This window comes from Daktulosphaira vitifoliae, unplaced genomic scaffold (assembly GCF_025091365.1).
Source record: "Daktulosphaira vitifoliae isolate Bord-2020 unplaced genomic scaffold, ASM2509136v1 Scaffold_3, whole genome shotgun sequence".
In the NCBI taxonomy this organism is placed as follows: Eukaryota; Metazoa; Arthropoda; class Insecta; order Hemiptera; family Phylloxeridae; genus Daktulosphaira; species Daktulosphaira vitifoliae.
Genome location: NW_026099574.1, coordinates 1,891,033 through 1,916,557, shown reverse-complemented (window position 1 = coordinate 1,916,557; position 25,525 = coordinate 1,891,033). Strand labels below are relative to the sequence as shown.

General features: G+C 25.3%; 2 protein-coding genes across 4 annotated transcripts in view; one reads left to right on the top strand and one right to left on the bottom strand.

Moving 5' to 3' along the window:
* Window positions 1-2,159: 2,159 nt before the first annotated feature.
* Window positions 2,160-8,204, bottom strand: LOC126900367 (superoxide dismutase [Cu-Zn]-like). 2 transcript variants are annotated; one of them, XM_050676031.1, is made up of 4 exons: window positions 8,177-8,204; window positions 4,739-4,879; window positions 3,260-3,481; window positions 2,160-3,003 (listed from the first exon to the last, which is right to left on the bottom strand). In XM_050676031.1, the coding sequence occupies exons 2-4, from the start codon at window positions 4,877-4,879 to the stop codon at window positions 2,749-2,751; spliced, it is 618 nt and encodes a 205-aa protein (XP_050531988.1). In that variant the 5' UTR covers window positions 8,177-8,204; the 3' UTR covers window positions 2,160-2,748. The 2 variants fall into 2 exon arrangements, with proteins under 2 accessions (XP_050531988.1, XP_050531987.1); XM_050676030.1 differs by lacking the exon at window positions 8,177-8,204 and adding an exon at window positions 5,270-5,383.
* A 3,979-nt stretch (window positions 8,205-12,183) lies between these two features.
* The window catches only part of LOC126901652 (uncharacterized), a 29,379-nt gene continuing 16,037 nt past the window's right edge, over window positions 12,184-25,525 (top strand). The window contains exons 1-2 of one of the 2 annotated variants that reach the window (XM_050678289.1): window positions 12,184-12,438; window positions 13,669-13,771. The gene's annotated coding sequence lies outside the window, so the exon portion shown is untranslated. The remainder of the gene's footprint in view (window positions 12,439-13,668; window positions 13,772-25,525) is intronic. The other variant, XM_050678288.1, reaches the window with a different exon arrangement.

Here is a 25,525-nt window from a genome sequence, read left to right as displayed (position 1 = left end):
TATCAAGACGGGTAAGAATAATCTACTCAATAAATTTTAAAGCACTATCTTTAATAATATTCTATTTTATTTAATAACAAATTTATTTATCTAAAAAACTTAGAATTTTTTCATGCTTTATGTGAAAATTAAAAAAAAAATCAAAATTATACAAGTATTAGAAGTTTTTCATGTATGCAATGTAAGAGAACATCTGAAAAAAATAGTAATAAAAAACTTAATATTTGTTTATGAATTTTCGATATGATGTATCAAAGTTAAACTACCTATGTGAAAAATTAACGTGTATATTACAAATATCATACTGTCATATGGGAATTTGTGGGTCATTTCTTATAGTAAATGTAAAGTGTTACTAAAATTTGTATTCACTTTTTTTTTTAATTTTAATAATTTGAAATACTCTTAAAATGTGTTAAATAACGAGTACAAAGGTGATATTTACTCTACATATAAATCAAAATAAATTTAGTTCTGAAAGATAGACCACTAAAATGATACAAATCTTTAATTATAAAGATTATATATAGTTTAGTATAGTAACAACTATAGTGAGTAATATAATCAAAACATACTTATGAAGTTACATTTCAGTATCCTATTTCAGAGATTTAAATTTGAAATGAATTTTGATATTTTGCCAAAAATTACTCTTGAAATATGTATCATCTTTCAGAATAAATGTTTTGTTCATTAGAAAAATAAAGTAAATATTTCTACGAAAATAATTCAATTTTGCACTCACATATTAAATGAAAGGTTAAAAAATGATTTTTGTTTTTAATTGATTTTTGTTAATATTCATTGAAAATTATTTTATAAGAGTATTACTTATTATCAGTTAAATTGCTAATTGAAAACTGTTTATATCAAATATGATAAGATATACGAATTTATTGATTCTTATAATAACGTTTCTCTGGGACATGTTTTTTATGATACAGTTGGTAAATAGAATATAATATAACTTACTTTAAAAATGTATTTATTTTTTTAATTATACTTTAAACATGAATTTATAACAAAATTTTTGTTAGTAAGATAATAATTGTTTAAAATTGAAAATTCATTTTAACATAAGTATATTTCATACAGAAAAATTATCAAATTAAAAAATAATTAATCATAAACAATTAAAAAATAATAAAAATCGTTATCATAAGGCTATTTATACATTTTATGTATTAATAGGCAATTTTTGAGTTAACCATAAATTGTTAAAATTGAATTATTAAAAAAAAACCCTTCAGTTTTTATTTGTTATAAAATTCTTAGCATGTTTATATTTAAACAAACAAAATTTTAAGTTTTTAGCAATAATTAAAAAAAAATTTTATAGCATCGACTATTTTTAAACATCATGTATTAATTATAATTTATAGTTAATAGTTAATGTTTACTATTTTACTTAATACCTAAATATTATTATAATGATTAAAATAATGCAAACAGCGCTATTAACTTTATAATTATAAGAAAATAGAAATAATATCATCTTACAGCGAAAATAAATTACCTACCTTGATGAATAATTTCCAATAGGGTCTTGTTTCTGAACGAAAATATCCAGTAATTTCAAGAACTGACAACGTATAACAACTCAAGCGAACGAAAACACACGTACTGACCATGTGCTGATAGTTGTCTGATACTGTTGTGGTAAATCATTACTATCGATAGTGAAAAAACTCGATTATCGTGTCAGCTCTTTCGAATCGATAAAAATAAAAAATAATCAATAATTCATTTAATTTTTTTTATTCATTTAAATTTAATTATTATATTAATAGAAATTTTACTACTTAATTATTAAATATTTTTAAATACACCTAAGGAAAGATTTTTTAAGTACTCTATGAGAAATTAAAATTTATTTATAATATTTTTATTAGTTATAAGCAAATACCAGGTATATAACATTTGAGATAAAGAGGATAAATTTATTTTAATTTCTATTTACAGAAATATTGAACAATATTAATATAAAAATCTTAAATAACGTTTTTAATTCAGGCATATAGTAAGAAAATTTTCTTTGGAGGTAATTAACAATATTGGGTCCTTATATGATTTTACAGGAATAACTGATTGGTCTAGAATATTTTTAGCAATTTGGTAAATAATAAATTATTTATTACGTACTTTAATTAATATTTTTATTCTTGCGCAATATATATATATTTTATCTCCTTGATGGATTATTGACCAGTTCTCTACATAATTCTGAAGACTATTTTATAGAAACAAATTTTTTTTACCTTTAGTATTTTTTATATCACTGATAATAAACATTAGTATTTTCAATGATACTATTAATGTTCGAAGATTTTATATTTTAAGTATGTGTTTCCAAAGCCAATAGTGTATTAAGATGGTCAATAACGCAAGGCAAAAATTTGTAGCTGCCCTGCTCGCACCAAAATGTAATTTTGAATTGAGTTATAGTAAAATTGTAATGATAACTGTATTATTCTATGATAAAAAATTATGCTAGGTATAGAAATAAATGTATACTTGTAAATAAATATTAAGTTAATTTTTTTTATTTTTATTTGAACTTCGCTGTTATTATTGAAACCTTCATTCTTTGGAACAAAAAATCGTATGAGTTCACCTTCAATTCTAGATCAGTCAAGGTCGCTTAATACATTGGTTGATTTTTATATATTGATACAAATTATTTTTAAATACATTTTATGTTAACTAAGTATTATAATTGTACAATTAAAAATTAATGTTATTTTATTTTTAATAATTAAATAGTGCTGATTTTGACGGTTCTTCTGCAAAGATCGAACCGCAAGCTTTAACTTTGACCATTGGCGTAATACTATAGTCCATTGTTATGGCTAATCCTCTTCCCAGAATATTAGTTGGATGTCCTGGTATTAAAGATATTCGATCAAGACTAAATACAAAATCAGCAATATTGTCGTTGTTAGAATGAACATAACCTAGTTCACCCAGTGGTCTATTCATCATAGACAAACTATAATCTGGACTCTGTCGAACGAAAATAAAACTCGTATTAACTTTTAATACCGAAAAGCCGAATTACTTATATTACTTAATAGTTTCATACTAATTTTTTTTTATTCAACAAAACAATTTTTAAGTAAGATAGCAACTCTATGTTAAGTCATAATAAGAACTTTTTATTGTATCAGTATTAGATTTTATTGTTAATATAAATTTTATCAAAAATATATTTTATTATACCTTTATTTTTATCACTGTAAAAGTTAGTAAAACAACTTACTATGTAGTGTATGTCAAAAATAGGACCAGTTTTTGCACAAGTGTCTGTCATGCTACCAAATTTTGTTATAATCACACCATATTTGCCAGTTGCTAATCCCTTTATTTTTCCAACGATAAAGACTGGAGACTTGATATGTGGTTGATAAAATGTTACTTCGCCTTTAACTGAATCAGAATTTAGTACATGTGCTTTAGCCACCATAGGTTCTATTTGGCGTTTCTGGAAAAAAACAATAATCATTTTTCATATGAAATTAAAAAATGAGTCAACTAAATGCTTAAACTTAATAACATATATTTTTTAATTTCAAAATAATAATAATATTTCTAATTTTTATAAAAATATCTTATGTGAATCAAGCAGTAAACAGCTTAACTCCTCAATATTACAACATGTTCCTCAACATAAATCTCTTTTCTCCAAATTCTCCCCGGGGTTTAATTCTGAACTGAGAAATCTTGTGTTTGAAAAAGCTTGTTCATTATAAATTTAAAAAAACCCCTTCACTTGTTGACTATCGTCATTTTTCATCATGCCGCACACGCTATAAATATCTTTCTAAGCAAAATTTTCGTGTTAATACTGTTAAAGCTAAAAATAACTTTTTCACGTATTTCCTATCCTATTCCTCCAACTTATTATATTGATAACTTTCCTGTTGCATCTGTCCCTTCATAGTTGTTCTTAGATTTCATCTCACTCCGACTTTAAATTTTCGCCTTCATATTGAAGGAACATTTTGTAAGATTCTCAAAACTTTAGGATTTATTCAGAGAATCGCTCATAAATTTCAGTTCTCAAAACCTCTAAAAAGTCTTTAACTCGTTAGTTTGTCCTATTTTCTAATATGGTTCGGTGCTATGGGATCCTTACACAGCTACAGACTCTATGATACTCGAAAGAGTCCACCATAACTTTATGTGCTTTACTGCTCTTATCCTTAATATCCCCCATCCACCTCATGTCTTAACTCCTATTCAAAACTCAATATACTTGTAACTTAATAAGTACTTATTCTAATATTGTTATCGACCAATCAAAATTTTTTGTATGAAAAATAAAAACCATTTTATAAATTGAAAAATTAAAGAAAAGTAAATTTTGTTTATTATTAAAAAATAAGTAATAAATCATATGTTTTTAACGTAGTCCAAAGACGCAAAAATTGTTTAAAAAGAAGTACAATGATATATTTTTTTAATTAGAAGCTATAATAGTTGTCAGTTAGATCTGTTTTACTCTTTATAAAAATAATTTTTTTTTTTATAAAGTTGGTTTTTGCAAAATTAATATTTATTCAAAATTCACTTATTTATTTGGTGGACAATTAAATCTTAAACATATTAAAATGTTATTTCTAATTTAGAATAAACATTTAATAAGTCAAATAAAATCAATAATCCAAATATTGATTTAATATAATTAATTTATATTATAAAAATATGTTTGATAATGTTAAACACAAAATTATCTTACATTAGTACTGAATGGTACCATGTGCATTTGGCTAGTGACATAAGGCAATGGAAATGAAATTTCAGGAGAAATGTAAACAACACTTTCTTTAGTAAGCGACACCATTAATAAAATTACAAAAGAGTATAGTCCATTTGCCATCTGAAAAACATAAAAATATAGTGCATTTAGGCTTTTGATTTGTATAACTAAAGTTAAAATTATTAACGTAAGATGTAAGGTAAATATAGACACACATATATAGTAACCATGTGGCACAGTGTACTCTACGCAAAACTCAAGTTATAATTAATTAATTATAGATGATGTATCTAATAAAAACTAAACACAGTGATTCTTAATTTGTATCCTAAAAGTGGTACGATTAGTTAGTTACTGAGGTTTTGATAGAAATATTATTAAAAGAAAAACATTTAAACTGATTTATCTCAACTTGAAAAATTAACCGTAAAAATAATGATTTGAATTGAAAATAAAATGATAAGAATAAATAATAATAATTCTAAAGTTCTTAAATTATAATTTACTCACGTTTGAGCTTAACTGCAGATCTTGTAAGACTATGACTCTTTCTGGTATAATAGTGATCTATGATAATATATCTTTGGAGGAACTCTTGCATATAATAATAACAGTTATTAAATATAGAGACGTATAATCGGAGTGTATGAACAAATATAGAAAAAATATAGTGCACTTTAGAAAATTATAGTTTTACGAAAAAATTCTTAGAGGGCAAGTATGTAAAGTCAAATGATAATTAAATAAGTATTGCAACAGGATAGTTTGCTATTAGAAGAAAATTTGACCATGGCGTTAATATACTTTTTTCTGTTTTATCATTGAAGCGTAAAAAAATATTACTTAAATTAATTTTTATATATTATGAGTAAATATTGCTTGAAAAATAAATATTTTAATAGATTTAGTCCCTGAAAAATTTGTAGGAGGGGCGCTAGATCCTTTCAAAATTCAAACAACTATTTGACTTGATATAATACAAAAAAAAATTGTTTGTTACTTATAAATACATTTACTTTTAACATAATATACTTTATAAACATATTTTTTTGGCGATTTTAAATCTACAGTTAGATTTTTTCTATTATCTTATTTTTGAGATTACTAATTTGTAAAAATCGAAAAAAATAATATTTATCAATACTTGGTCTATTGAGAGCTGAGAATTTTTATGTAAAGATATAAAAAAAACGCACAGCATCAGCAAAGAATACCTCTTTAGTTTCGCATAGAAACTAAACAAAGAATAAATAAAAAGTTAAAAAATATACTCAATTAAGCGTATTCCAAGTATTAATTATAATTGTTAAATTAAGGAAAAATCCAAAATCATTTGATTTAGAAATTATTATAAAAAAAGTTTAATAAATTAAAAAAGTTTACTAAAAAATAGGCATTATTATAAAATTATAGAAGAACACATAAATAGTGTTTAATTAAACAATCAATAAACAACAAAGTAAAATTATTCAACTTTGAAGTTGAAACCTATTAGAAATTAATGATTTTAATAGTCCATATGGAGAAAATTGGTTAAGCAAATTTTTATTTGATAAAGGGGAAACCATTTTCAAGTTTTTATGGTAATATCTTTAACTAGACACTAGTTGTGATCATTTGATGTATTGTTAAAAAAAATTGGTTAAGTGAGATATAAGAAAAATGAATGATGGACACAAAAAAAACATATCGTAAAATATTTTAATGTGACTAAGAAATTCCTTTTCACAAGAGGAGATTACTTTTTAGTCGTATTTTAAAAATTTTTAACTCTCCCTATGTAATGTAAAATGGTCCGATTTATAAAAATAGTGTGTCGAATAAAATAATTAAACATAAAATGTTAATAAAAAAAATTGAATTGATTATATTGAGGGTATATTTTTCAAAAATTTATAGAAATTTAAAGTTAAAAAAATAAAATCGAAAATATTAACACAAAAATTGCATGTTTTTTTAAATATGGCGATCATTACAATATAACTTACAAATATGAGTTAAAGTTAAATATACTAATTAAAAAATTATTTTAAATATCTTCATCAATCTCACGAGTTACTTGTTAACTGACAATTACTTATCCAAATTTTACTATAAGTACAATGGGTGTATGAATAAAAATATTAGATTTTTTATTTCATTTCCTATTTATGACGTGATGCAATACACCTTGATAGAGATAATAGTATGTAGGTATATCTATAAACAATATTGATCCTTAACAATCGATTTTAAATAAATAATAAAGTGGTGCATAAATTAGTTTGTATATCATTCTATTCTAATGGTAGCAAGGTCGTTACTTGCTTCCATTATAATAGAGTCAAACATGTTCGTGTCTATAATATTTATATTAATAAATAACTATTTTTAATTGTGCCTACTAAATTTTTTAACGAAACGTTTACTAATAAAAACAAGATATCAGTTTTTAATTAATATTTTACTTGAAATTTTAGTCATTTTATGATTCAAACATAAAAAAAAATAAGTTTAAAATAGGAAAAATGAGAAATTTTGAATGAAACATGAATTCTAAGTTGTATTGCCTACTATGATAGACATATTTATTGAAATCTCTAATGTTTATACAATTGTTAAATAATTGAATAATTGTTTAATATTATAAAAATTATATTTTGTATAAAAATTGAGTACTTTTTACTATTATCTCGCGAATGAAAAGTATTGCAATAAAATCACAATAATTATTATTTGTTAAATTATTAATGAAAAGTATAGCTCAATAATTTATAATTTAGCCCTCCAATTTGCTTCTAGCCAATAATCAAACACTTGATAACAATATATTATAAATAAAAGCCATTTTTAAACCAACGTTTATGACTTATTAACATATATATAACTTATGTGCAAAATTAAGGAGGAATGTCGTATAGCCTTCGAACACTTCTATAACTAGGTTTAATTTTAAGGTATCAACAAGAAAGTTTTCTTTAAATTAATTTCAATAATTGAATATTATTTTTTAGTGATCTATTTCTATTTTAAGTAAAAATTGTAATAAATAATATTTATTTTTATATAAGAACATGCTAACGGTAAATGATTTCAGACGATTTATGGAGGAAAGAATATAATGTAAAAATTATAAAATTTAAAAATGACCTTAATTTTTGTTAAGTATGTCATTGATTTAGTCGTAATACGACCCAGACGAGTTACATAAAATTAAAAAAAATAAGTATCAATATTTACAATACGATCAAGGTAAGAAGGCGTGTGTAGTGAAAGGTACAGTGGTGATACATACGTCATGTATCTATCTTGAATTATTTCTATAAAATAATAAAAGTATTATTTTATTAGAGAAGAGCTTGAAGCATGTAAAAATAAAAAGAGAGACGACTTAACCTTGTGAATAATTCAAGGATAGATGTTTATAAATGAACTTACACATACTAATTCTGTTTCATATTAGGTTGGTCCCGCAAGTCTTGATATTAATAGTTCAATAAGTCTTACTGTCGCTTCCGGCAAATCATTTACTTGTATTGAACTAGACAACGAATATTAATTTACATAATATACTGAAAGCCTTGTAAATATAAATATGTAACAGTTAAATATTCAATATTTATAAAATATAGAAATAATGTTATTTATATGATCTCCACTGTTAACATCAGTTCAATTTCAAATTAACTATTCAATTATCTAGTTGGTAAAAAATATTTTATTTAAATAAAAATAGTACATCAATATAGTTATGAAGTTCCAAAATACAATAATTTCACGTAATACTCATTAATTACAGGGGCGTCATTTGGGGAGGGAGAGTCAGAGTGTGCGGTTGCACATTTACCTTAAAAACAGTTCCAATTGACCTACAAAAATAATGCACCAATTTTTATACATCGATTCAAATTTCAAAAACATTGTACTATCATGGTCACATGGGTCAATAAACAAATAATCTGATATCAAATAATTAAGTAAACAAAAATATGTTATACTTAACCATAGATAATCGTACAGGACGCAAGATATTGATGTTCGTAAGAGTTCTTATAAGGACTTTTTTGCCGCGCAGTAACGACAATAATTGATAACGGTAATGAATTAATTAATATAAAATTTAACGATTGCTACGATCACGAAGCTACGTTATATTATATAATATAAAAATAGTAAGTATTATTATAATTTATATTTACTACTTATGTTTATTGTGATTCATAATCTATGGAAAAATTAAATGAAGAATTTTTACTTAAGTAGGTGTTTATATTTTTATATGATGAAATTTCAAAATAGCCAACTTGAAATCTCGCATACACCCCCAGAAATACTGAAATGAAGCCCCTGATTAATTATACTTCATAAATATTTAAAAATACGTGTTTCATTAAATACATTGACATAACTAATTGCAACTAAACAAAATATAATTAAATATAAATTATAAACTCAAATGTATAATTTTGGTGAGGTGCTTAAGGAAAATTGGCCCCAGGAAGTTCATTCTAAGGGTCATATTTTAAAATAACTGTCTTATATATAAAAAAAATATTGATACCTAAAATTGATGTAAATAATTAAAGAACCAATTTTGTTTAATATGTGTTATTAATCTCGTTACACTTACATTTGCTCGAATAATTAACTCTTAAAATTAAAACGAAGGAGTTACTTAGACTACAATATTAACACAAAATATATGTTATGTTGCAGCTGATTTTAATTTAAGGCAAATCACTTTTTTACTTAAAGGTTTATTTTTATTTTATTTGACATTTCATTAGTTTTATTATGATTCATTTTGATGCCATATTATTTTTGTCAATTATAATATTAGTTTAATGAATAATATATTATATGAGGAATGCTAAGCTTGTTAGAGAAATTTATTATCTATGTAAACTCATATTTTATATATTAAAAATACATTTCATTAATTTAATAAATGTGTTTTTAATCCTAAAACACAAAAGAAAAATGACAAACTTTCATGACTGAAAAAAGTTGTCAGACTTACATTCAAACGATTCACACAAAATAGAAACAATAATAATAGTACGTGTTTAAACTTTTCGCTTTCACCGTGATTTAACAGGGTAATATAAGAATAATTTTTATTTTAAATTTGTAACTGTGTTTGAAATCAATCTGATAGATAACATCATAACACGATAAGTCTTCTTCTTTCTCCTCGCCTTAATTCCAACTACTTGGGGTCGGCCACCCTTATCTTAAATTTCTGCTTGACACGATCTCCCACATCCTCTACGCTCACATCAGATTTCCTCATATCGCATTCAATAACATCTCTCCATCTCTTTTTTGGGCTTCCTCTACCTCTTCATCCTTCAACATTCATTGCTACAACTGTTCTTATAGCTTCCGATTCTTCTCTTCTCATAACATGACCAAACCATCTAAGTCTATTTTCTCTCATCTTATCCACGATTGACGCTACACCTATACTCCCTCTTATATGCTCATTTCTTATCCTGTCTTCTCTAGTTACTCCACTCATCCATCTAAGCATTCTCATCTCTGCTACACTCATTTTCTGCTCTACTTTCTTATCAACCGCCCAACACTCTGAACCATACATCATAACTGGTCTCATTACAGTCTTGTAGAATTTACCTTTCAGCCTCATTGGAATTCTTTTATCGCATAAGACACCAGACGCTTGTCTCAACTTCAACCACCCGCATTTAATTCTGTGTCTTACATCCTCGCCAATACCACCGCTCTTATGCATAACTAACCATAACACAATAAGTAATAATCATTATTATTATTATAGTATCTAATTGAGATTACAAATATATTTTGATATGGGATGTTTAAGTAACTTAAAGGTATAAATAAAAAATTCTCAATGCTGAGCAAGCTTTTAAGCACCTACTAAATCCATAAGTGCTTGCCCTGATATAAAAACCCTCATATTTTAATTTATTATTTATAAATTTTAAAATTTATCAAAATATCTATCAATTCAACAATATATATTATTTTTCTCTATACATGTAAATAGCTTACAGTTAAAACTTTAAAGATATATTTCAAAGTTTGAGTATTGACTAAGTTACATTAAGTCGATTTTCTTGATTGAATCTGCAACAATAAATAGATAAGAACAAAATTGTGATTGTATTTTATCCAAATGTCAGAAATCATTAATTTCAATTTGTGATGGTCTTATAGTTAATCACTTATAAATGTTTTAAATTCCTTTTCATCAAAAATTTTACATATATCTAATAACGGAGACAGTGCCTCTTTTAGGATCAGACTCACTACACAGAAGTAATAATCACACTCATGGTAAAATAGTCGTGTGCTAATTCCTTGTTCTGTTCAGTGACAGTAGCTTTGACAAAGACTGTGTTTATATGGCAACCATACTAACTTTCAATTACTGTTAACACCCTCCAAAAACCAACGTTATTTAAATACGCTTTTCCGTTGCAAAGTCTTGAAACGAGAAGTTATTGAAGCTTCCAGACTGCGTTCAATGTCGAAACCGTAAACTCAAGTTCTTGTTGGTATTGAAAGTTATAACCCAAAACTAAGTTATTACACGAAATGCAATATGATCAACGAACTCACTCTTGAGGTTTGTAAACGGGAGAAACTACCTTGAGTATTATTACATTTTAGCTGTTTAATTTTAACTGAATAAAAAATTTACAAACATGAGATCGCGACAATGTAAATCACCCTGAAGTGCACCTTTCGGTAGTTTTTATTAACGGACATGACGATTAAAAAAAATTAAGATGTGCAAAGTTTTTTTTCTTTATTTGTACTTAAAAAACTTATAAACAATAATAAATAAAAATTACTTTATTAAAATTAAAATTAATAGTTGTAATATATTATAGTAATAAGTGAAGTGCCATATAATATTAATGACGAATCAATAAGTAACAAAATGAAAACTTTGAAATTTTCTCATCTTGAAATAGCTTAACATTAAGAGTTACATTTTTTGTAATGTTATAAATTATGTTCCGAATTTCAAAAGTCTATCTTAAGAGGAACTTAGATATGGGGTTCAGAAAAACCGGACGAATTAATGTAAAGATACACTAGAATTTTTAGAACTCGGCCTAGCGCATTGCCGTGCTCCCAGATTTCGAACAAAATAAAAGAATACCTCTTTACTGGTTTTGTTCGACATAATATTGCAACATAGCTCTATCATAACACACGATATAGTTTAATAATTAGGTCTAGAGTTTTATAGTTAAAATTTTTTATATTATAATGTATTGTAGAACATTATTACTACGTCATTCTGCTGCAAAACAACCGGTACATCGTGCATTATTTCTACAGGGGGAAAGGATGAAGAGCTATCAGTTCCCCCTCTGTAAAAAACTATCACCCTTCTTTCACCAAACGAACACCCATCAACAAACAGTCCGCCTACCCGGCGAGCCGTAACGTGTGTGTTCTGTGTACGAGAAAGACCGTTGATGAACAGCTGCTCTTAACTAATATTTTGTATGAATTTTTTTGGAACGCACTCGTTGCACAACCGGGTCCGGCGTGTAACGTGCGTTTCGGTATAAACCGCAGTGTCGTTAGTTTTGTTTCTAATTTTATTTGTTTACAAGTTTTAACGATTATTTTAAAATTATTAAATCGTTCAGTGTTGTTTCATGTATTTTTCAACTTAAAATATTCAAATACTTAAGGTAATTGAGCATTTTATCAGTTTATATTAATAATATTTAAATGTTAATAATATACAAATATAAAAAAACATAAACACTATGTTGGGTTATCTGTAAGCTTTATAAAGAATGGGCAATGTTTTCTAGTGAGAGTAATAACATTAATAATATAATTTTCTTATAACTGCTTGCATATGGTTATTATTGAAAAACTTTTTTACTAGTTAACGACATTTTTTTCCTTAAACAAACCTGTAGCACATACATTTGATAGTTTGACCTAAGGATTCGGATACCTACTCTCACACCAATCTAAAGCAAACTAAATCACTAAGAATAATATCTAGTTATACTGACAATGCAAGATTCCACTATGATCAATATCAAAATCTTAATTTTAAACTGATTTTTCTTTGTTAGTCAATGTTCATAACTATTCAGAGACTTCAGAAGAAGGAATTGCTAGACCCATAAAATTAGTTGTCTAGTTAGCCGAATTACTTATTGATGACTTTTTTTATTATTATTAATATTTTATTATTTATAAAAACAATTTGGGACCAGTTTTTTAGTTTAATCTGGGGGCCTCTAATTATTTGACTATAAATACTAATGAAACACATAAATCTTGACAACAATTTTTAATTAGAAACTAGAGACAAAAATAACACTAATTTACCAATTACTTAGTTAGGTGACAATGATTAATTAACGTATTCAAAGTTATAATGTCTGATTTTTTTTTCTTTTGTTAATATATATCATACTTATTAATCAATGGAAAGGTATTGCCTTACTTGATATGTTGATATCAAATATTTTTGATAAAAATTAATTATTTCATTTGCTCTAAATTATTTTAACAACCATAGTTTTTATAAATTCCTAATAAACTCAATTCGTTTGATACACTGAATTTCCACTGCGTATTTTATTTTAGCCTGACTGATTTCAATAAAACTTTTATCCATCATAAATTATTTATTATTACCTCTTATTATGCAACTTTCTATTCAAAAAGTAACTCAAGTATAACTAAGTGTCTATTTGTTGAAGCTATGTGAAAATTAATATTTATTAAATAATTGAAAGTAGCCGTTTAGATATCTATAAATAAACAACTAAAAAACTACGATATTGTATAAAATTATATTTTTTTCAAAATAAATTTTACGAGTAAACTCAATTTAATATATCTTGGGAAATTTTCATAGCTTGCTAGAAATGTAATAATTTCTCTTATTTTAATAGCGGTCGGTACATAATAGAAGTTTCATAACATTACATGTATCAACTTTATTGTCCATGACTTATCAATGAAAAATATTTTCACCTGCGATCAGACAGCCTAATTGTAAGTGTACAATGTATACTAACATATCCAAAGATAACATATGATATTAAACTGATTTTGGTGGTGATTTTCTGCGACATTGCGCCAACGTAATAGTCTTCTAGCATCATCAATAATTTAAAATTTGTTTCGGTTTCACCTCTCTTATTCTACACTTCTCTTTTTTCTTACTCGTAGCTATTACCCATTGTTATTATATGTTAAATGTAACAACAACGGCTACGTTGTCAATTAAATTTTAATTTCGTGAACAAGTTTTAAACCAATAGTTCTTTAATTTAACAACGCCAGTGTTCATATATGTTTATTTTCAATATACATTATTCAGTACAACTGTACCTCCATCATATAATATATTTATTATAAGTTAAGCACAATATTTTCATTCGTTATCCGTTCAGCTCCATTCATTTCATTCAGTGATGATAATGCAAACTGACCGTCGGCGACCTTCAGCTGACCCCCTGTCAACCCACCGGATGTAACGGATATTACTCTAGCAACAGGCTGGTACGATGATGACATTAATGTAGTTTATCCAAAACTCACAGAAATCTCAACTGAATTTTATGAATATGATCTAAACTCCAAAACATGACCATAACATTACATCGCAATATACATATTATCCCCATGGCTACTTTTGGTTTTAAATATTTCTTCCTTCTTTAAAATTAAAATAAATAATACCATCTAGCACAGTGAAGCCAAATTATTGTGGTAGTATTTATTTAATCATATGTGTGCATATAATGCTCAATGTAAAAATTTAATATACAAATAAAAAGTTTAATTTATATGCCTTGTTAAGACAAAACGCCTACATTAATATTATTATTAGATATATATTATGAGAAGTATTTTATGGATAACTGAAGTTTCATAAGGTTTATATTTCTTATCTGTAACAACAAATTAATTATGAATTTCATTAATTTTGTAAAAAAAAAAATTTATTTGTGGTACTGAATTCCCACACTTGATTTTATTCATATATTTAGACATGATTAATGCATACAATATTATAGTTCTTAAAATTATGAAAGGAGAGTAAATTAGTGGGTGTTTGGAGATTTAAACCTCACTATTCCAAAAAAAAAAAAAGAGGGACATTGTGGCAGTGCTTGACTCATATTGCTCGGGCTCAAAACTCGGTCACGGGTGACTTTTGCCGAGCGAGAGATTAGTTCGGTAATTGGAGTCGCCATTCCTCTCTCCGGTGACGGATTAACCACCCGGAGTATCAATAGTTAAGAAAACCTCCCCTTTGGAGAAGTGTCGCTCTAGCCCTTAATGAGACTAAAAATAAAAAAAAACTATTTCAAAAAAAAAAAAAATGAACACATATCTTGACAAACTTATAAAAATATTAATAAAATTTTGAAAGAAAATATTTTAGAATAAAAAAGTAACTTAAAAACAAATACTCATAAAAAAATTGTTTAATTGTAACATGAGGTATGATCTTATAAGATATAAGGCCAAAAATACAGAATTCCATTTTGATATATTCTAGTTCACATTGCCAAGATAAGTATTAAAATCACCAATTATAAAATTTTACTGATAATAAAAAAAACTTTTTTTTACTTAATTTAACATTAAAAATGAACTAATAGAAAATTTCGATACTAGTGTTTAGTATTTGAACATAAATATTGACGTGTAATATGGAAAAAATCAAAATTAATTTTAAAAATTATTACTATTAACTTCATAAAAAATTACTATTTTCCAGGAAATATTAAGATTAAAATCACAATGAATTGTAATTCAAATATGGACTAAAGTGGACTGTTTAAATATATATATATATATGATCCTGAACACGAGTTAATTGTACTCAATTCTTTCCCTTATTTACATTAGTCCAACTTTAGTTGACTAATTTATTTTTAGCTTAACAGGAGAACAATAAACCATGTATGTAAATATTATAGATAATATATACACCGATATCAATTTGATCCGACTTAATTGCTTGTCCTTTCTTATTTGGTTATTATGTGATATTTTTTGGACTATTGTTATTATATTATTATATTATCTCATATAAATACAAATGTAGGAACTCGTGTGCTGCCGGTACGTGTTTAATTCGTTACGCTCGCAGAATAAATATAAAAATGTATTCAAAGAAAACAAGATAATGTCATCATTGACTTAGTTATATAAATACATTAAAAAAAAAATGGTTTATTTCATACGCAAAATTCCAAAAAGTTAGTTATTTTGAAATTTAGTTTTATCTTTCAAATTTTAGTGCAAAAAGGAATTTAAAAAACTTATATTTTAACTTTCAGATGTCAAATTATAAATCAAGAACTTGTTGTCGACTAATTTTACATTGTAAAATTCAATGACTAGTTATTTGTTTTTTTTTTACATCAAGTTTTAATAAGAATTCAAAACAACTCGTATGTTATTTCTGTGAGTTGTAAAATTTGTATGATTTATTCAGTTACTACGGTTATTTCCATGATAGGAACGCCTATTCGCTTTAAGAATCCGAGACTGGTCCAACAAAAACGATGAACTCAATTAATATAAACATACTTCTTTTGAATTTTATAATTACTGAAGTTGAAGAATATGACAGTTGTCGAATTTATAGTTTATGTTAATACTTACAATAAGCTTAAAACAACTGAAATAATATTTTCTTAAGTAATAAACTACACCTATTATTATCAAATTGTTTTGCTTTATTTTAATTTGTAGTTTGATTACACACAGTACTATTATTTATTATATTGCTTTTATAACTCAACAAAATTATTGACACATCAAAATTATAACTTACAATTTAACGGCCATAACTTTTTAAGAAACGTTTTAACTGACTTTATAGTTATTCGATGATTATTATTATTTATTTTTTTTATGAGTTTTACTTAGCTAAAACAGCTAAAGAATATTCTAGAACAAAACTTCTAATGATTGTTATTAAATGAAATTACGATTTTATTATGGGTTTACGAGGCTTCCAATAAACAGTATTAGATACCATTCAAATTATGAATGAACTTATTATTAACTATAATTAACCTAGAATCAAATAAATAATAACTATGAGAAGTATTCCAATCTAGATATAAATAATGTTACTCGTAAAACAAATAAAAATACATACGTTTAGTATAATAATACATTTTTGAGTTGAATACTGAGTACCACATTAACTAACAATGGTTATATTTTAGAATAGTTAATTTTATATTGTTTTGGATAACTACTAAGTATGAATTTAATGATGTAATATCTCTTTAATCCTAAAAAATTATATAATTTTTTAGGTAAAAACAATGTCATAATATTTGAGTTATATAACATATGTCTAATGTCATTCAAAGTATAATATATAATAAAACAATTAAAAGACTAATTTTGGTGTCAACTATACATTTTAAGTGACTTTAACGCCCTGATGTATATCTCCATGTGTTATAACAATATACGTAATTTAAAGATATTTACACTTGATAACGCCGATTTTTTTTTTGTGTAAAAAAAATCAACATTTGTACATTGTTTTTCTTAAAATTAATAAAAATTATACATTTTATTCATTTTCAGAAAATTTATTTTTTTTATAAATATTTTTTTCCAACTGCTATAAAACGGTACAATAATCAAACGAGTTAAAATTAAATACAATTTTTAAGACTTGTCTTTAATTACTATCAAGTGAATTTTATTTTAATTAATCAACAATATAATATATATGTATATGTTTATATATCATCTTAATGACTTTACAGCTTGAAAAAATTTACATCTCAAAAACCTTCGTTCAGTAGATTTTGCGTAGCATTTATTATACTGTTCTGTTTTTGTAAACTTAATAATGAAGTTAAAAAACCTGTGATATCTGTGTCGGGCATATTTGCAGGGAGCATTCTTTTTTATGGTTAATTAGTTTCTTAGTGTAGTCAATTACGTTTGGTACTTAATGTTGCTTTATGATTAATAGGATGAAACAACATACTTAAAATTTCACAGTGTTGCCACGCTTTATAATAGAACTGTAATCACCTCAGGTAACATGTTTGTGATGTCTAATTCATACATTCCAGAGTGTATATTTTTTTAGTTATTTGTATCATCGTAAATAGAATAATATTAATTATCTACTTATCTTATGTGTGTTGCCCTTGAACGAATTGAAATAAAATTTCATGCGGTAGCGAAAAATAGTTGACAAGGTCATTAAGAAAAATTACGTCATGATCCATTTACTAGATGTAATATTATTCCCACGGTCTGTGTTAATGTGAAAAATATTTTAGTTAAATGTTTTATTTATTAACATAAATTTATCATAATGATAATTTATTATTTAATTATCTGGTTTATCATTCAAAACGTACTAAAAAGTAAATTTGATTAAAATAACATAATATTAAAATATAAAAAAGATAATTAGTTAGTTTTATTATCTATTTAATTAAATAATTGAAAAAGATGTTTGTATGTTGTAAAGTAAAAATTATACATATTAATGAATAACTTAGGATGACTGTTTTAGGAAATATTACATAAGTTACAAATAAAAATCATGTTTATGTTTATTGTAGATAGGCATTTGAGTTAAAGTTATTTAACAGTATTTTTTAATAATTCTATAGACTTCAAAAATNAGTACATAAGTTACAAATGAAAATCATGTTTGTGTTTATTGTAGATAGGCATTTGAGTTAAAGTTATTTAACAGTATTTTTTAATAATTCTATAGACTTCAAAAATTATCTAGATAGAACTTGAAAATTAATAGCCATTATTCCTTTCTAATGAAACTAACTCAAAATGTAAGTTGAAATTTTTATTACATAAAGTAAAATGCAAACACTATTGTGCATAGAGTATACAGATATTTAGCTTCACCTGCCTTTTAACCTTTTAATACTAAATAATATTGAACTTCTTGTCACGTAAAATAGAAAATTAGATACACTCGACGCGTATATAGAAATGACCTGTTTAGTTGCATTTACTCCCTTAGGTATAGATGATCTTATTTCAATAATCATTTCCAGTGTGTTTAATGATACTAACTTTTGATGACATTTAACAAAAACGTCTTTTACTTTCACTGTCTGTATTTACGATGCTCGTATCACATGAATATAATTACATTTCATTATACCTAAATATAGACATAATTTATTTAATTTTTACTATTAAATAGCATTTTATTAAAATTTCAATTAAATTTTCTCAAAAAATGTTCAAATTAAATTAAAATCAAACTAATAATTCAGTGGATTCTGTCGAAACGCAATAACTGACTTTTGCTTTAATAAGGCAGTTTTACAATAAAGCATATTTTTAATAAATGGTGTTAGTATAATCTATCAATGCCAAAAATATTTAAGTATTAATTTATTTGACAGAAAAAATATCAGTGATCAGAAATCAAACTTGGTATAATTTGACCTCTTTTTGCAGACTTTTCGAAAACATTAATATTTTCATAACTGAGAAATTTACATCACGTTTGTGTGGGAGTCTATCGTTTGTCGTATTTTTTTCTCTATTAATATATATATATATATATATTGTATCTACAGTTTAGATGTTTTGATTTGCCTTATAGCAATAAGTTTTAAGAATATAATTTTAGTATTTTCATTATAATTCATAATAAAGTTATAATTTACAAGACTTCGCCAAATCTTATACATTTATTCAAGTTTTATTATATTTATTTTTACATTTAAATAAATTCTTATAGTAATATTATTAATAGATCACCTTTGTATGTATGCAAAGGTTTCATAGTTCTATTTTTCCATCACAGTCGTTAAAAAAAACCCTCCAAAAAAATAGTGCTATACATTTTTATTAGTGTCGTCTGAATCATTTAAATTCCATATAGTTAATAATTAAAGAAGTTTAGTTTTTTTTATTGATTTATGTGCACTCACTAAAAAATAAATAATATAGGTGTAAATGATTTTCAATATGCTATGTGTAAACGGTAACAGTCAATAAGAACACACAATTATCATAAAAATGAATCGTATATTATACTTGTTATATCATAGTCGTACTAGAATTATTATCATTGCTATTGTGTGAATCACGTTCCTGCCATTAAGGGACCGTGTCGATTCACGAAATATTTTTATCGGAGAGTTAATTTGTTTCCATAATCGTACAACTATTAGCTTCTTGGAATGATTTTACCTTTTTTTACTCGCAAAGCTACCGCATTCCTGAATACTAGATAATACAAATTGTAAGCAGAGTTGTTCGTTGTATGGTTATGTGTGAGATTTGCGGTGCACCAACCTGTACACCGGACGCAATTACACCCGCGGAAAACATAAATAAATAACAGGTTCACTACTTCTTCTAACATCCTTAGTGTGTTGGTATATTCACGTCGTATCTGTTGTTTAATGTACAACTATTATAAGTACACCTTATATGGTATAAATATGTGAAACTACAACAGATTTTCGTAAACAATAAGTAGTTGAATTAGTTCGACTCACTCTAAACAGTATTCAAGTGGCCAACAAATATGGAGATAATCAATTTTAAACTTGAATTTTAATATTAAAAAGCTTAAAATTTCACCATTTGTTAAATTCTATACACTCCAGTGATTAATTAATACGTAACAATTGAATCTTAAAAAACCTATCATTTATTTTTTCAATGACGTGAATATTAAATATTATATTTCGGCGCAGTGTAGTTATGAAGCGTTGGAGTGACTTCATAAGGAAGGAAATTGTACCAAGTTTTTAAAATCCTTACAATATTTGTTACATAGTGTATATATATATATATATTGATAAAAATATGTATAAACTCACATTTTTAGTAGTTGATTTTACAATAATGAAAAATTAATCGCTCTCTTCTTGAATTATATATTTTAACTTAAGGTCATCGAATTGCATGTACAGTAAACTTATTACCCATTTATTATAAAGAAATATGAACTGTATATTGACAATTGTTTTGGCCTTAGCTTACGTAAAATTAATTTAAAGACGCGCTTATAACATTTACACACTACCTATTTTAAAACCTTTGATACAAAAAAACATTATTAAAGTTTGTTATCGATATATAAACATGAATTTAATTTAACAAAAAAAATATTGTTTACTATATTACCATAAAATTTGCATTTTGACAGAATATATATATAAACAAACAATATAACTTATGTACTAAATTTTATTTTTTGTGACAATTATTTTGAATATGTTAGCTACACAATCATTAAAATTAATATCCAAAATAATTTAAATTTGTTACGTCTTTCATTATAGTATAAATAAAAAAAATCGGAATATCACCAATGTTTTAAACAAGTAAAACTTGTTATGTTTCCGTATTAAGTAAAACACTAGTAAAGAATAGTAATTATTTAGCGTCGAGAACTTTTCAGCTTAACTTATAAATAATTAAGCAAAATAAAATTAGTGTGACTAGGAGTGACATAGAACATTTGTCCATTTAGATAAAGCTAAATTTCGTTACCCGTAAAGGTAATTTGTTAAAATTTACAAAATTAAAAATTTGTCACATTTGTGTTTAATAATGATAATGTTGCCATAAACTTATACCTACGACGCTTGCGCTATAAACTTCCCCTGATTATAATCTCCAGAAAATTCTAAGAAATCAAACAATAGTTAAATCGACTGATTTATTATTAATTTAGCCTACACTTCTCTTTTTGTTTAGCCAGATTTAATAAAAAGTATTTATTGATAAGATACAATTATTCATTGACAAATCAACAGAAAAAAACTGTAAAGCTGCTTAAAATTCCGTTACAATTGTATGACTAAGTAAAATGTATGCTATGTCAATTTATAAGAGAACACATAAGAATATGTGTTAGAATAGAACTCATATAGGATTTTGAATTTACTAAAATGACTGAGCATAAAACGAAAATGAAATGCTTTACTATTATTCTATTATGTTTTATTCATAGACGCATACGCACTTTTATTCCTATTTAATATATTTCAAACAACAGTATGGCAATCATCTTGTAATATGGTTTGGTTATTTTTTAATCTTCACCATTAATGGTAAATTGCACTATACATCTTAATGTTGGAGATGTTTGTGTTGATTAATATAATAATTTCTTTTTTTTTTTATAAATAACTTACTTAAATATTATATAGATACATTAACTTTTGAATAGTAATTGAAGACCCTGCACGAAGGTATACGGCATTTACCTATACAGTATTTACTATAAAAAATAGTATAGATACGCAAGAATATTTAATAGTTTATTTTTACGTAAACACCCATTTACATTACAAAGCTTTTTCAATTTTTACAAAAAAAAATTATTTGTAGCAATTTATTGCTTTTAAATTTATTTTAGTTTAACAATAGTAACGATTAGTGTAATTTTCAAAAGTAGGTATATAAATTTTTAAACATTCGTACGTGTTTCTTAAAACCCGTCTAACGGTGTAATATTAAATTAATGAGTCTGTATCATTCCACATCATATATTAATTATTTAACAGACCGGATCTAATCGCGTAATAAATACATTATACATACGATCCGTTTCATGATATTTTTACTTCCAGTAGGGTAATTGTTAAAAAATAAAGAACAATTTACTTTGTCGAGTTTGCGAATATCTTAAACTGTTTGTAAAAAATAGTCTTTATCATTTATTCTTTATTTAGACAACGTTATAATTGTTATTGCTATTAATTAATTACCAAGAAGTTCCATGAAAATCGTTTATTTTTTATCTAACACAACAATTGTGTTTCATCGGGTTGGAAAATAAAAGCCGTTCTAATGTGTCGCCGCGACATGTCGTTTGTAAAGCTGTAGTGATAACCTTGGTTGTCACACTATTTGAGAAATGTATTGTTTTCCACAATATCATTAAATAGGACCTTCGTAAAAAATCATTATGTTATACAAATTTACACTAATCCCAATTACTTAGTCAATTGTTTTATTTTATCTTCAAAACAAAAATAAAACGATGTTCTTTAAAATGTAGTACAAACTTTTAAAAGTTCTCATAAAAAATTTTAATCACTATGTCTTGCAGGAATCTATATTATATATGAGACTATTGAGGAAAAACTTGTTTACGTGTAGGTCAAAACGATTTACAAGGAAGTAAAGTTCATATCTATAAAAGTACTAACATAAAAAGTAATAGCAATGTATATTCGTTTGAATAAGTTTTCTATAATGATGATAATTTTCCGTTATTATAATATAGTGTTGTTTTATTAAATCGGAATAATATATCGATCGATACCTTAGTACCAATAGGCTGTACAGTTTTGACAATTTTTTAGGCATACAAAATATTGATTGTTATTATTGTCACATATATACTTAATTTGTGCAAAATTTCATGTTTCTGAGTAAACTTCTTAATTGTATTTAAAAGCAGTCCAATTAGGCCCACAATGAAAGAACTCCATGTTAAAAATCAACATTTTTTTATCAATATATATCCAATAATATTTTTAAATAGTATTTTAGCTTCGATGCGAAGCTGAGAAGGTATTAATTTTACTACGATGTGTTTTTTTTTTTTATGTCTGTTGCCACTTTTTCTCAGCTCTCACTGGACCGATTTCTTTCAACTATACGTCAAAAGATCACAAATCGTATCTAATTGAAGACATTACCCTTAAAAATTGAAAAATTTTCCCTCGTTCCCCGCAAATGGGGGAAATATCCAAAAAAATTACACATTTAAAAATCGGTAAATTTTGTCATTTTTTTCACTTTTTTTTCTTAAAACTTCCATAACTTTTTCAAAAATAAACAAATCAACATAATTTTTTTTATACTAAAACCTTAGGTATTTCCCTTTCATTTGATATCATTTTTTTGAAAATCTAACACTTAACCTGCTCGTTGGGGGGAGATTTAAAATAGCAATTTTTTTGCAAAAACTAACTTTTTCAACTTAATTTTTGAAAATGTTCCGGAAATACTGCGTCCTTTAAACATATATCAAATTAAAGCTTATTTAATGTACTATAAAATGAAAAAAAAANCAAATTAAAGCTCATTTTATGTACTATAAAATGAAAAAAAAATCTGTCCGACGACCTATCTTCTATGCGCAAATGGCTACCGTATTCAAAAATATGCTATTTTTCTATTAAAATACCTAGGTTTTGTACATNATAAAATGAAAAAAAAAATCTGTCGGACGACCTATCTTCTATGCGCAAATGGCTACCGTATTCAAAAATATGCTATTTTTCTATTAAAATACCTAGGTTTTGTACATATTATATTTTAAAATCAAAGAACTACTAATCAGGATATAATCAAAGAAATAAGAGTTGATGTTGCTTTTGGAATAATCCACCAATTTCTCTAAATGAAACACTATCAACAGATTTTAATCAAAGCGTTTCTTATGATAGTGATTTTAATCACTGTCAAATATCATCTATACCTGTCCNTTAATCAAAGCGTTTCTTATGATAGTGATTTTAATCACTGTCAAATATCATCTATACCTGTCCCATCTATGCCTTGTCTACACTGTGCCTCGACCTCACTGTGCTACCCTTATTTTTTTATTGAACTTTTTTTTTGTTTTTATAAAATATTTGTTAATTTGATCAATGTTTTATTCTCTTAACTAAAATAATGATTAATTAACATACAACTATGTTTCATTTAACAAAAAGTTATTTAAATGCATTTTGATTATGTATTTGCTGATTTTACCAGAGTTTTTCTTCAATGCATTTTATGGTAATTTTACTGAATTTTTTTTACTTAAAAATTTCCGATTGCATCAATATTAAATCAATTTTTTTTAGTGGTTTATTACTAGATTTCGGGACTTAATGCAATTATAAATTGTATAAATCTCGAAAATTTATTCGAGATTATTTTCTTTCCACGTCACTAGTTGTATTATACTAAGTATGCCTAATAATTCATATAGCCGCTTAACAGTAAAAAGCTTGTAACACAAGATAGGTGATTTTTGTGTATTTTTTTTTTTAAATAGAATTATTATTTATTTATATTGAAGTTTTGATTTAAATTAATTTACTATATAATTGTAAGTTAATTAGTGTATTTATAAAATGCCATAATAAAAAAACCCAGCACAGGATGGTCGCGGCACAGTGGTGACGTGGCATAGATGGATCAAGTATAATGATATCTGACAGTGATTAAAATCACTATAAAAAAACCCCAGCACAGTGGGGTCGCGGCATAGTGGGGATGTTGCATAGTTGGGTCCAATATAGATTTAATCTGACAGTGATTAAAATCACTATCATAAGAAACGCTTCGATGCAAATCAGTAGATAGTGTTTAATTCTAAGAAATTGGTGGATAATTACAAAAGCTACATTATCTGCTAGTTTCTTATTAATACCCTGATTAAGATAAAGTATGTCGAATGAAAAAGGGATTATTAAAAAATATTATTTCTCATAAAAAAATTGTGTTGATTCGTACACTTTTCAATGAGTTATAGCATTATAAAGTTAAAAATGTAACCAACCCAACCCAACATCAACTCCTATTTCCTTAATTATATCCAGATTAGTAATTATTTTAATTATATATTATATAATTTTTATAATTAATTATTTTCAAATTATTATTGATTTTTAATATGTTAAAAGTAATCATTTTGAACCTACTTCTTTTTGTTCTTTAAAGTGAAAGTTTTAATAAAAAAAAAATGAATTTATTACCATAACTTTTAACTCAACTTGCAAGTTTGAAATA

Excerpts from the sequence above, each read along its gene's own strand:
- LOC126900367 (XM_050676031.1), bottom strand. The coding sequence starts at position 4,879 with ATGGCAAATGGACTATACTCTTTTGTAATTTTATTAATGGTGTCGCTT. Across the intron at positions 3,482-4,738 it reads TGGTACCATTCAGTACTAAT|AAACGCCAAATAGAACCTAT; the intron begins GTAAGATAATTT and ends GTTTTTTTCCAG. Across the intron at positions 3,004-3,259 it reads TTTTTGACATACACTACATA|AGTCCAGATTATAGTTTGTC; the intron begins GTAAGTTGTTTT and ends TTCGTTCGACAG.